General features: G+C 32.7%; 1 protein-coding gene and 1 pseudogene across 2 annotated transcripts in view; one reads left to right on the top strand and one right to left on the bottom strand.

Annotated features, from left to right (window-relative positions):
• CCHa1-R (CCHamide-1 receptor) overlaps positions 1-14,850 on the bottom strand; it is a 331,052-nt gene that overhangs the window by 68,147 nt on the left and 248,055 nt on the right. For both annotated transcript variants that reach the window (XM_067772690.1, XM_067772689.1), the window contains exon 7: positions 2,716-2,853. In XM_067772690.1, the coding sequence (XP_067628791.1) occupies positions 2,716-2,853 (138 nt within the window). The remainder of the gene's footprint in view (positions 1-2,715; positions 2,854-14,850) is intronic.
• Positions 11,209-11,727, top strand: LOC137244126 (NADH-ubiquinone oxidoreductase chain 6-like; annotated as a pseudogene).

Raw genomic sequence — 14,850 nt, 5'->3', positions numbered from 1 at the left:
ATTGGATTCTCGCCTGAACAACTTCTGTTATATATTTCGTCAATGGGACGAGACTCTTACAAAACATTAGCGACAGCTTTGCAAATATTACTAACAATTTCTGTGTCAGTTGCTTCCTGTGAAATATCATTCAGCAAACTCAAAGTGATCAAATTTTACTTTAGATCAGCCATGAGTCAAAGTAGATTAACAAATCTTGCAATTCTTTCGATCGAAAATAAAACTGCTGCAATGTTGGATAACGAGGATATAATATGTAGCTTTGCAGAGATTAAAGCTAAAAAAGTTAACTTTTGAGTTTTTTAATTGTGTAAGAGAAAAAATTTTAAGATTGTAATGTTTCAAGATAACATACATCAGATAAAAGATTCATTTTCTATTAAAAATTGAGATCCAATGTTGATGTAATATTTCTATGAATGTAAAACTCGATTTCTCAGTAAAAAAAAAAATTTGGTGTAAAAAAATTTTTTTCGAGTATCATTTCTTCATCTTACGGAACAGCGAAAGTCGGCTTGCCGACCCCAAATCATTGCGCCCGGGGCGACCGCCCCTCTTCCCCACCCTAGGTACGCCACTGGCCGTAGGGACAGTGTCCTGGAATGCCAAGGCATATCTGTCCAGTCAGGCGATGCAAATTTGAAAGTCATCAACATCCACATACCACCTGTCACCAGTTGTCCTAGTGGATACTGCCCTGACATTAGCGCACTACTTACTGGCGAAAGTAAAATTATCCTAGCCGATTTCAGTGCCCACCACGATGTGTGGCATTTTGACCCACAGTCAGGGGTGAGACGACGGCGGATCAAATAGAAGAAACGACGTTCTGCACGATAAACTGGGACGCCCCACACGTTTGGTAGGAAGCTGCCACAGTTCGCTAGACATTTACATCGTGAGCACAGGACTCGTTAACTGCGTCAACTGACAGCTGATGATAACATTGGCATCCGACTAACTACCCATACTCCTTTCGCTGGAGCGATCTGCCGATTTCATTACTAATGAAAAACGCGTTTTCATCAATTTAAAAAAGGAAAGTGGGAAGATTACAAAACTTATACAGACAATCCCTTTGCTGCCCTCCCTATCCCGACTGTTGCCACAGCGCGTCCTCAAATACCATCACCGCCAAAGCGGTTAAATATGTCATTGTTCATGCTAAACCATCTAAAGCAGAAGCCCAAACGGCATATCCATGCCGATGCTTAAAAAAGGAGTTTACTTATCTAGCGCATACCTTCAACCTGTCCCTGTTCACCTTCGCCATCCCCGAAAAATGGAAAATGGCCAGAGTGGTTCCACTAATGATGCCTGTGAAACCAACTAACATAGGAGAATCGTCCGATATCTCTCATATCGCCATTAGGCAAGACACTTGAAGCTATTCTGCTTCCCTATTTCAATTCAGAAGGTAACATCCAAACAAAGAAGAATTAAACAAGGGGTGCCACAGGGTGGTGTCCTATCCCCGCATTTGTTTAACTTCTACATGTGAAGCTACCTTCGCCACCAGAAAGAGTCATCATTGTATCCTACGCCGAAGGTATAATGGCGACATGTCCATACAACGATAAGCTTAGTAATAAAATAAACAGCTATCTCCATGATCTCTCAAGTTTTTTTTGCATCGCGGAACTTTTCGTTGTCATCGACAAATCATCGGCGACCTTATTTACAACATGGTCACGGCAAATGTCGACCAGGTTGGACATCTATGTCGTTGGCATTACGCTACCTACTGTCTTACACCAAAAATATTGGGTGTGACGTTCGATCAGGATCTACATTTTGGTGAGCATAAAACCGCAATTGTACCTGAAATCCAGAGCCGTAATAAAATCCTGAAATCCCTTCCCGCCGGCGCTTAGGGTAAAGGCAAAGAAACGCTCACTACCACTTACGAAGCAATTGGCCGGCCGATTGCATGCTATGCGTCCCCGATATTGTCGCCAAGCCTAAAGGTTACTCACTGGAAGAAAATGCAGGTCTGCCGAAACACTGCTCTGAGAACCGCTACGGCCTGTCTTCTTATGACCCCAGAACACCACCTCATCTCAGTAAGCGTTATGAAGAAATACCGCACCTGAGAACACACCCCTAGAGCAACGCTTTTTACCCAGACAGACGCACGCCACTCTAGCTCAACTTCGATCTGGGTACTGTAAACTCTATAACCTCGACATGCCCAATCTATGCCCTGCTCGCAACGTGTTTCCACATAACACCAACCATCTCTTCAATTGTAATGGGGAACCAACGCATCTAACACCCCTCTCACTATGGTCCACCCATGTTGAAACTGCAAGTTTCCTTGGACTCTCGTTAGAGGATATTGATTACAATTTGTGATAGGTCTCGCCTCTCGGGATAACAACACCTGGTATCGAACTAGCCTTGTAATGTGCTTATATTTACTACGTTATTAGATGCAAATTTATGTATTTGTTAGCTCATCAAACTTTTGTAAGATTATATACATATTATTTTTAATTTTTAAGAAATTCTAATAGAAAGATTTTGGCCTTTTATGTTTCTTCACTTTGTTATCAAATATTTTTTTTTAGCAATTTGTTTTATTTAAATTTACTGTTGTTTTTTTTGCGAATTTTTACTTTTATATTCGTTCATATTTTTTGTAACATCCTTACCCCGTTTGGGCAAGAGTTGTTTGTTTGTCATGCGTCTGCATTGTAGTGAATAAACAAATACCTATTGAAATGCTTGCGAAAGGCGCCGCTAACAAAATACAAAGCCACCGGATTGGCACAGCTGTTGGCGAAGGATAAGCAAAAGCCGACGATGCGTAGGACGTGCCAAAATGCGTTGTAGTCATCCTGTGCAGTTGGCCTTAAAGATATAAAAAAAGAGAAATAAAATGATTAACTTATTTGTATGTATATAACTGTGTAAGTATTACAAAAATATCTTAAATACATATATAATTTGATTGTATTATAAAGTTTGAAAATTTTCTATAAAATGCTTTGTAAAGTTTTGCTGTTTATGTTAATGATATATGTAAACACAATGAGAGATATCAAAAATCAGTAACATTACCAGGTCCTATTTGGAATCGGCATACAGTTTGTAAGTCCAACTAAAAAAATGAAGCTACTGTGCCTTTAAGCATTCGATTTTGAGTAAACTCATGATTAAATCACAGGGGTCTTTGTTCGACTGACAAATTGTTTGGCAATCGCAGCCATACTGCTCCCTAATCGAATTGACATCCGTTAACTGCTTCCTTACAAATTTTCGAAACATATTAGTAGTAGAAATAGGAAGCAACCAATTCACAAATACGCTTGTCATAGGCGCGGATTCGTATCACAGCGTATGGGGACGGAACGATATTAATGATAGAGGTGAGTCCCTTTTTTGTTACATACTACAGAGTAGTCTACAGGTTCAGAAATGTGTATCAGGAAGACTAGTGTAGCCTAAAGAGGTTGCCACCGTATAGGATTTGGAGAAGTGCAACAACTGCGTACAACAGAGCTTGTCCTCATCAGAAGATTCAAGGGAAAGCGAAGTCACCATGGTGTAGTAAGAGGCTGAGTCTTCTTAGAGGGCAGGTAAAAAATATATTTAAGCTGGCAAATGTTGCGGAAAGCGAGAATTACTGGAACGAATACAGAAATGCTCCAGCAAAACGGCGAGACTGACGAAAGTCATATCTAAAGAGATGCAGTCCAGGGATTGATAACAAAGGACGACGGGGAATGGTGACACAATAGTGAAGAGTCCCCTGAGGTACTACTTAACACACACTTCTCATCAGGAGAAGTCTACAGTCCTAATACGGAGCGAGAGGTACCAGGGTTGGTGACAAATACCAAAAGTGAATGGGCAATAAAAACGGTTTCTATGTTCAAATCGCAGGGCCCATATGGGATATTCCCAGCTATGCTGCAGAAGGCCGGTGGACCGATTATAGAATGGCTAAGAATAATCTTTGAGGGTTGTATAAAACTGAACCACGTCCCGCAATCTTGGAAAACGGCTCGAGTAGTTTTCCTACCAAAAGCGCAAAACCAGTCATCTTCATTCGAAACACTACAGGCCTATTAGTTTGACATATTTTCTGCCCGAAATCCTAGAGAATTTAATAGATGTGTATATAAAATCAAATCTGAATATGGGAATTAATCCTGACATCGTGGCAACACTACGGTGGAGCAAGCGTCATACGAACGAGGAGTAGGGAAAATAGAATAGAATTGAATATAATTGAGTCGTTATTCACTCGTCGGTCGTTCAACACTTTCTAAATCGTCAAATTTATTCAACATAAAAGTTCTTTAATATAATTTAATCAAAATTAAACAAATACCTGTAATAATCCGAATTCATGTAAAATACATTGTTTAAATGATAAACTATGTCGTGTTGTTTGATTGGAAGTCGTGATTGAGTGAGGTAAGAACCACAAAATTGGGGGCTCAGCCAAGATTGTTAGCACGGAAAAAAAAATAGTGAAATTTTTGCTAAAGTGAAAATTAAAAAGTTTAATACGGTCGTGTTCGCATACAGAAATCGAGCCAAAAGTGAAAATTTTTTTAAATGTGCCGGAAATTTGGCCAGAAATGTAATACATGCGCGAGTGGATAAAAAAGAATTTGTGTGCACAAATAGATTACAGAAGTGCTGTGGACAAAATGCGTAAAATGCATTTTTAAAATAAAAACTAAAGAATTGCGAGTGAAGTGGACAAAGTGCAAGCTAACGCACTTAAAGGTAGGGTTTTTTTTTTTTAATTCTGTGCAAAATATTCCTAAGGCGTACAGTATATGCAAAATACATATATACACATGTATGTAAGAATGTACCTAGCGTGGTTTCAAAAGAAAAATCCGTAGAAGAAAAGTCTAGAAACATGCTGTACTTATGTAAGTGAATACATCGGGCGTGCATACATACATATTGTCACGGATATTAGCATCACTAAGCTATACCATCACTAAGGCGATGCTAAGGCATGCTAAGCGATATTTACGTCAATAATCAAATCATGTATACACATATATAAGGCAGCCGAGAGATGTCACACACAGATGCATTTACTTATACGCCTATGTGTGCGCGAGAGACTGTGAACTACAAACATTCACATCAATAATTCAATCATTATTTATCTACATAAACGAATAAATAAGTGCGTCTACACATATGTACCATGTACGTATACGAGCAGCGGAGAGTCAATGCACTAACATATGCATATATCTGAGAAGTTTGCGAGCTACTTGACTAGTAGATTCTGGAAGCGCCTAAAAGATGTATAAAATTGTGCAATTTTAGTTATAGCTGAGAAGTTTGAGAGCTCATGGACAATGCTAGTAGATTCTAGAAAAATGCGAACGAGGAAACCAAAGATTATAAAAGGCGACAGATGTAGAGGCGCTGACATTCAGTTTGATTTGAGTTGTCAAGCAGTTACGACTAAGACGATATCTAGCGAGCAATACCAGTATTATTTTGAATAGTGGAGTTTCATTTAAGCTATCAGTTGGGTTATTAAGCTATTCGTTGCACAGTTTGAGTGTTATTGTGAAGTATTTTAATGAAGGCCATTTTTTCCATTATTCAATATTGGAGTTATTTATTCAACAGTTTAGCGATACGAACCTAGCAAAAGGGCAAATAAGAGGTTTGCAGAAAATTCGTTACAATTGGTGTCAGAAGTGGGATTGTTGAATAAATTCCAGAAGACAACAAGGATATGGCAAAATTCAGTGAATTAAAGATCCAGCAACTGAAGGAGTTGGAGAGCCGTGGATTGAATACAAGCGGCGTTAAACTCGAACTTCAGGCACGGCTACGAGAGGCAATGGAAGCAGAAGGAATTGATGTGGAAGAGTATGTCTTTCACCTTGATGGCGAGGAGACAACAAAAGTTGAAGAGAAAAACGAAACATCGCAGACGGTTACCAGCACAGACTTGAACATGATATAGTAGCATCAATGTCGTCGCAATTGTCATCTCAACTAGAAGAACAGAAAACGTATATGTCATCTCAACTAGAAGAACAGAAAACGTATATGTCATCACAGATAGAATCCCAAGAGACACGAATAACATCGAAGATGGAAGAACAGAAAACACACATGGCGTCACAAATTGCAGAACAACTAAAAGAACAAGAGGCACGCATAACATTACAGCTCGAAGCACAAGAAGAGCGTATCTCAACAAAGCTGGATGTACAGGAAACAAAATTCTTATCACAGCTGGAGGCTGTTAGTGAACGACAAAGTAAAGTGGAGGCCGAGATGGATGCTTTGAAAGATCGGATTCAGGAGTTACAATTGAACCGTCCAATCACTTCAACGTCTACTCTGAAGGTAAAATCTCCAACGTTTGATGGTTCTGTTCCATTCCAGGTATTTAAGCTCCAATTTGAGAAGACGTCGGCAGCGAACAACTGGAATGCTGAAGATAAAGTTGCAGCTCTGTTCGTGGCATTGAAGGGGCCAGCAGCCGAAATCCTACAGACGATTCCCGAAGGAGAGCGGAACAACTATGAAGCATTGATGGCCGCTGTCGAGAGACGTTATGGAAGCGAGCATAGGAAACAGATATTCCAAATTGAGTTGCAAAACCGTCACCAAAAAGCTAATGAGACTTTGCAGGAGTTTGCCTCGGATTTTGAAAGGTTGGCTCATCTCGCAAATGCGGATGCACCCGTGGAATACACCGAGAGGGTAAAAATCCAGAGTTTTATAAATAGCATACGGGACGTGGAAACGAAGCGAGCTATATACGCAAACCCAAAACTGACATTTGCTGAAACGGTATCACATGCATTGACTCAGGAAACGGCTTCACTATTGAGTAAACCAGCATACAAAGCTCATCGTTTGGAAGTGGAAAGACCAGATTGAGTAGACACAATTTTGGAAGCACTGAAGGGATCACATCAGAAAAATGCCGGAGTTATTAAATGTTTCAAGTGCGGAAACCCAGGTCATATTGCACGACATTGCAGCAGCGGTCCCAATAGCTCCAACAATGTGGGTGGCCATAAACGCAGAGCTGAAGGAGATGAGCAAATCTCCAAGTCCACTCAATCGTTAAACTAAAGCGAGTCAGCCGCAAGGGGCGATAGCTGGCTCCCTCAATTGAATGCCCCATAATCTCTATCTCACAAATTGGAAGAAGGTCAAAGAATCTTTCTGTCGGAGGACATGTGGATGGAAAGGAACGTTTACTGACTGTAGATACGGGTGCATCTCATTCCATCATTCGAGCGGATTTAGTCAACAAGAAGGTAAGACCATTGCATGGAGCAAGATTGCGTACAGCCACTGGAGAAGACAGCACGGTTCTAGGAGATGTATCATGTGAAGTCGCAATTGGGAACGTCACGGTAGTACACAATTTTATAGTGGCAGAGATTGTTGATGAAATCATAATTGGAGTGGACTTCTTAATCGACCAGGGCATCAAGATCGACATGCAAAGCAAGACGATGCGATATAAGAACATGGATGTGCCACTTAATTTCGGCTACGAGAGAGGCTACAGCAGTAAACGAGTGCTGGTGGAAGAGAGTCAGCAAATACCACCAAAATCAGAAGCAGTCATCTGGGCAAAGGTTGATGGAGATTGTGGGACAAACAAATTGTGGGTTGTCGAAGCAGCAAATAAATCAGCACTGAACATACTTGTAGGAAAAACCCTGGCTATTACAAAACAAGATGGACGTATTCCAGTAAGAGTACTCAATGAGTTCAAGTCACCATTCAATTTGACCAAAGGAACTATTTTGGGAAGATGCCAAGAGGCCGAAGTAGTTATTAACTGTGAACAGCTCCAGGAACACATTTCATCTAGTAATACTGATCTTTCAAACTACATCACGGCATGGACGCAAGGGCTAGAGGAAGCCTATCAGAGTAAGGCAAAACAACTGCTCCTAAAGTACGCGAACATCTTTGACCAGGATGGTTTCAAACCAGGCCGCACCAACGTTGTGAAACATCAAATTGACACTGGAGATGCGAGGCCGATCCGTCAAGCTCCACGTAGTGTTCCACTGGCGAAGCGTGAAGTTGTGAGTCAAATCATACAAGAAAAGAGCGACAGCGGCGTCATCGAACCATCAGCTAGTCCATGGAGCTCACCGGTAGTACTTGTAAAGAAAAAGGATGGAAAAATGAGGTTTTGCGTGGACTATGAATGACGTAACGAAAAAGGATAGCTACCCACTGCCAAGAATTGACGACACTCTGGACTCGCTATCTGGTACGAAACTATTTCTAAAATTATATCCTTAGAATAAAACCCAGCTAAAAAAGGTATTCCACATAAAGCTAAATTTGCAACATTAAAACAAGTTGAAGTAAAAGGTATAAAACTTCTCAACCCCCCTATTAAACGAATATCTTGAGAGTTATTCATGTTATGAATAATAGCCCCTGCACATATAAATAATAATGCTTTAAATAAAGCATGAGTTAATAAATGAAAAAAAGCCAATTTTATAAACCCTATTGATAAAATCCATATTATTAAACCCAACTGACTTAAAGTAGACAATGCAATAATTTTTTTTAAATCAAATTCAAAATTAGCACCTAATCCAGCTATAAATATAGTTAATTCAGATAATAATAATAAAATACACCTTAACAAAGAATCTAATAATAAAATATCAAACCGAATTAATAGATATACCCCAGCAGTTACAAGAGTTGAAGAATGAACTAAAGCAGAAACTGAAGTAGGTGCAGCTATTGCTGCAGGCAATCAAGAAGAAAAAGGAATCTGAGCTCTTTTAGTTATAGCTGCTAATATAATTAATAATATTACAACATTCATCTCAAAATCCTTTTTTATAAATTCTAAATAAAAGATAAATCTTCAACTACCATAATTTAACATTCAAGAAATAGCTAATAAAAAGCAACATCACCAACACGATTTGATAATGCCGTTAATATTCCAGCATTATAAGATTTCAAATTTTGAAAATAAATTACTAAACAATAAGAAACTAATCCCAACCCATCTCAACCTAATAAAATTCTAATCAAATTAGGAGAAATAATTAATAATATTATTGATATAACAAACAAAAAAACTAATATAATGAAACGATTAATATTTAATTCACTTATTATATATTCTTTTCTATAATAAATAACAAAAGAAGAAATCATTAATACAAAAGATATAAATAATAATCTTATTCAATCAAATAAAAAAGTTATAATAATTCCAGAAGAATTTAATCTAATAATTTCTCACTCCAAAAAATAAATTAAATTTTTTATTAAAAAATTTTAACTTATAAAAAAAAATAAAAATCTAAAATTAATTAATACTAAAAATCCAATATTACAAATAGATAATTTTTTCGCAATTTAAAATGATTAAATCATATCATTGACATCACAAATCAATATTTTAATTAAACTATTTAAATTTTAAAATCAAATTATACAAATATCTCTTTTTAAAATTAATATATTTAATGGAAATCAATGTAAAAATAAAAGAAGATACTCTCGAATTTTACCCATTCTAAAAGAGTATAACCCAGAAAAATTTTTTCCATGCTGAGTATAAGCATATAAATATAAAGTGTAACAAGCCCCAAAAAAAGATATTAATGATAATATAATTATACTTAACCAAGATCATCTAATAATTCTATTTAATAAAGAAATCTCTCCTAATAAATTTAATGATGGAGGAGCAGATATATTACAAATACATAATAAAAATCATCATAAAGTCATTGAAGGCATAAAATTTAATAAACCCTTATTAATTAATAATCTACGACTCCCTAATCGTTCATAAGTAATATTTGCTAAACAAAATAAACCAGATGAACAAAGACCATGAGCAATTATTAATACATAAGCACCAGATAACCCTCAATAATTTAATGTTAAAATACCTCTTAAAACAATTCTTATATGAGAAACAGAAGAATAAGCAATTAAAGATTTCAAATCAGTTTGACGTAAACAAACTAAACTAATTAAAAATCCTCCAATTAATCTAATTCTAATAAAAATATAATTATATTTAACCACACTAAACTGTAAAAATGAAAAAATTCGCAATAAACCATAGCCCCCTAATTTTAATATAATTCCCGCTAACATTATTGAACCTGAAACAGGAGCTTCCACATGAGCTTTAGGTAATCATAAATGCACTAAAAATATAGGTATTTTTACTAAAAAAGATATAATTGATGATAGATACAATAAATCATAATTAAATAAATACTTATACAAAAAATAAAAATTTAAATTTATAAAAATATTATATAAATAAAAAATACTAACAAATATGGGTAAAGAAACAAATAAAGTATAAAATAATAAATAAATCCCAGCTTGTAAACGTTCAGGTTGATACCCTCAACCTAAAATTAAAAATAATGTAGGAATTAATCTACTCTCAAAAAATAAATAAAATATAAATAAATTTATTGAACTAAAAGTTAAAATTAAAAATATTAATAAAATTAAAATATTTAATAAAAATAAATTTTTATAATTATCCAATTTATTAATTATATAACTAGCATTTAATATAAGAATACAAATTCAAACTCTTAATAAAATTAATCCATTTGAAAGAACATCTATTCCTAAAAAATAAGAAATATTTATAAAATAATTAAAACTAAAATTAAATAAAATTATTATAAACATTATCAAAAATAATAAAAATTTAACCATTCAAAAACAATTTTTTATGAAACAAATAGGAAATATAAAAATTAATATAAAAATAAATTTCAACATTATAATAAATTAAAAGATTGAAAATAATCATTACCATAAGTTCGAATTAATGAAACTAAAATTGAAAGACCTAATGCCCCTTCACAAACTCTAAAAATTAAAAACAAAATTCTAAAAAATAATCTATAATCTATTAAATTTAAATATATAAATAATATAAAAAATAAACTCAAAACAATATATTCTAATCTCAATAATATTGATAACAAATGTTTACGATTAGAAACAAATCCAAAAACTCCAATTAAAAATAAAATAAAAGGCAACATTCAATATAAAATTATTAGCATTAGTTTTAATAGTTTAATAAAAACATTGGTCTTGTAAATCAAAAATAAAAATCTTTTTTTTAAAACTTCAAGAAAAAAGAAACTTCTTTATCATTAATCTCCAAAATTAATATTTTCATAAACTATTCCTTGTATAATTCAATTATTTTTTTTTATTACTATATTAATTTCTAGATTAATTTTTAATCAAATAAATCATCCATTAGCTATAGGACTAATATTACTTATACAAACATTACAAATTTGTATACTAACAGTAATATTATATAAAACATTCTGATTTTCTTATATTTTATTCCTAATTTTTTTAGGAGGAATATTAGTATTATTTATTTATATCACTTCATTAGCATCAAATGAAATATTTTCACTATCAATTAAAATAACAATTTCATGTATTATAATATTCATTATTATAATAACAATTTCAATTTTCTTAGATAAACCCTTTATATTAAATTACATAGAAAATAATGAAATAAAAACAATATATGATATAAAGTCATATATACAAGAAAATTCTATTGTACTTAATAAATTATATAATTACCCAACAAATATAATAACTATTATATTAATAAATTATTTATTAATTACATTAATTGCCGTAGTAAAAATTACTAATATATTTTATGGCCCACTACGAATTATAAATTAATGAACAAACCTTTTCGAAATCAACATCCTTTAATTAAAATTTCTAATAATGCTTTAATTGATTTACCAACACCTATTAATATCTCAACTTGATGAAATATTTGGTTCATTATTAGGGTTATGTTTAATTATTCAAATCATAACAGGGTTATTCCTAGCCATACATTACACCGCAAATATTAATTTAGCTTTTGACAGAGTAAATCATATTTGTCGAGATGTAAATTACGGTTGATTGCTACGAACATTACATGCTAATGGCGCATCTTTTTTTTTTATTTGTATTTATTTACATATTGGACGAGGAATTTACTATATATCTTATTTATTTACACCTACATGATTAATTGGAATTTTAATTTTATTTTTAGTAATAGCAACAGCTTTTATAGGGTATGTATTACCATGAGGTCAAATATCTTGTTGAGGTGCAACAGTTATTACAAATTTACTATCAGCAATTCCTTATTTAGGAAATAATTTAGTCCAATGAGTATGAGGAGGATTTGCAGTTGATAATGCTACATTAACTCCATTCTTTACTTTCCATTTTATTTTACCTTTTATTGTATTAGCGGCCACCGTGGTGTGATGGTAGCGTGCTCCGCCTATCACACCGTATGCCCTGGGTTCAACTCCCGGGCAAAGCAACATCAAAATTTTAGAAATAAGATTTTTCAATTAGAAGAAAATTTTTCTAAGCGGGGTCGCCCCTCGGCAGTGTCTGGCAAGCGCTCCGATTGTATTTCTGCCATGAAAAACTCTCAGTGAAAACTCATCTGCCTTGCAGATGCCGTTCGGAGTCGGCATAAAACATGTAGGTCCCGTCCGGCCAATTTGTAGGGAAAAATCAAGAGGAGCACGACGCAAAATTGGAAGAGAAGCTCGGCCTTAGATCTCTTCGGAAGTTATCGCGCCTTACATTTATTTATTTTTTATTTATAACAATAATTCATTTATTATTCTTACACCAAACAGGATCAAATAATCCCATTGGATTAAATTCAAATATTGATAAAATTCAATTTCATCCTTATTTTTCTTACAAAGATATTATTGGATTCATTATTATAATTTCAATATTAATATTATTAACATTAATCCACCCATAATTACTAGGAGATCCAGATAATTTTATTCCAGCAAATCCATTAGTAACTCCTATTCATATTCAACCAGAATGATATTTTTTATTTGCTTATGCAATTTTACGATCAATCCCTAATAAATTAGGAGGAGTTATAGCACTAATTATATCAATTGCAATTTTAACAATTCTTCCATTTTATAACTTAAGAAATTTCCGAGGAATTCAATTTTATCCTATAAATAAAATTTTATTCTGAATTATAATTATCACAGTAATTTTATTAACATGAATTGGAGCACGACCAGTAGAAACTCCTTATATTATTGTAGGTCAAATTTTAACAATTATTTACTTTTTATATTATATTACAAATCCTATAATTAATAAATGATGAGATAATTTAATTAAATAGTTAATGAGCTTGAATAAGGATATGTTTTGAAAACATAATATAGAAAAATACTTTCTATTAACTTTACTTAACAAAATCAATTAAATAAAATTTAACAACAACAATTTAAACCCAATGAAAAATAATAAATAATTCAAAGAAATTGGTAAAAAACACTTTCAAGCTAAATATATTAATTTATCATAACGAAACCGAGGTAAAGTACCACGTACTCAAATAAATACAAAAGAAATAAATATTAATTTTAAATAAAATTCAAAATTAAATAAATCACAACCTAAAAAAATAACTCTAAATAATATTCTCATAAATAAAATTCTAGAATATTCAGCTATAAAAATTAATGCAAATCCACCTCTTCTATATTCAACATTAAATCCAGAAACTAATTCAGATTCACCTTCAGCAAAATCAAAAGGTGTTCGATTAGTTTCAGCTAAACAAATACAACATCAAATAAATCTAAGAGGTAAAAAAATTACTAAAAATCAAATATATTTTTGATAATAAAAAAATTGAAAAATGTTATATCTTCCAATTAAAAAAACAAAAGACAATAAAATTAAAGCTATTCTAACTTCATAAGAAATTGTTTGGGCAACCGCCCGTAACCCTCCTAATAAAGCATAATTAGAATTTGATGATCAACCAGCAATTATAATTCTATAAACACCTAATCTAGCACAACTGAAAAAAAATAACAACCCTAAATTAGATGAAAATAATTTTACAAATAAAGGTATACAAAATCAAACAATTAAAGAAAGAAATAAAGAAAAAATTGGAGAAAAATAATAAGAAATATAATTCGATAATAAAGGATAAGTTTGTTCTTTAGTAAATAATTTAATTGCATCACAAAAAGGTTGAGGAATTCCTAATAAACCAACTTTATTTGGGCCTTTTCGAATTTGAATATATCCTAATACTTTACGCTCCAAAAGAGTCAAAAAATCAACTCTCACTAAAACACAAATGATTAAAATTAATGAACCAATTAAAGTTAAAAATAATTCAAAAATAAACAAGTACTATTTGTAATTAAAAATTACATTTATAAATTCTAAATTTAATACACTAATCTGCCAAAATAGTTAATTAAATTATATTAATAAAATTCACATAAATAAAATATAATTATTTTAATAACCGGTCCTTTCGTACTAAGATATTATAATATATTAAAGATAGAAACCAACCTGGCTTACACCGGTTTGAACTCAGATCATGTAAGAATTTAAAAGTCGAACAGACTTACCATTTAAGCAACTACACCTAAAATTATATCTTAATCCAACATCGAGGTCGCAAACTTTTTTATCAATAAGAACTCTCCAAAAAAATTACGCTGTTATCCCTAAAGTAACTTATTCTTTTAATCATTAATAATAGATCAATAAATCATAAATAAATGATAAAAATTAATTAAAAGTTAATTAAATTTTAATATCACCCCAATAAAATAATCTTAAAAATTAAAATAAAATCAATCTAAAAAATAAAAATTTATAAAACTATAAAGATTTATAGGGTCTTCTCGTCTTCTAACAAAATTTTAGCTTTTTTACTAAAATATAAAATTCTATAATAAATTTATATGAATATAAATATTTCATCCAACC

This window comes from Eurosta solidaginis, chromosome 3, assembly GCF_040869045.1.
Source record: "Eurosta solidaginis isolate ZX-2024a chromosome 3, ASM4086904v1, whole genome shotgun sequence".
Lineage (NCBI taxonomy): Eukaryota > Metazoa > Arthropoda > Insecta > Diptera > Tephritidae > Eurosta > Eurosta solidaginis.
Note: the sequence above shows the minus strand (reverse complement) of the source record. Positions and strands in the feature narration are given on the sequence as shown.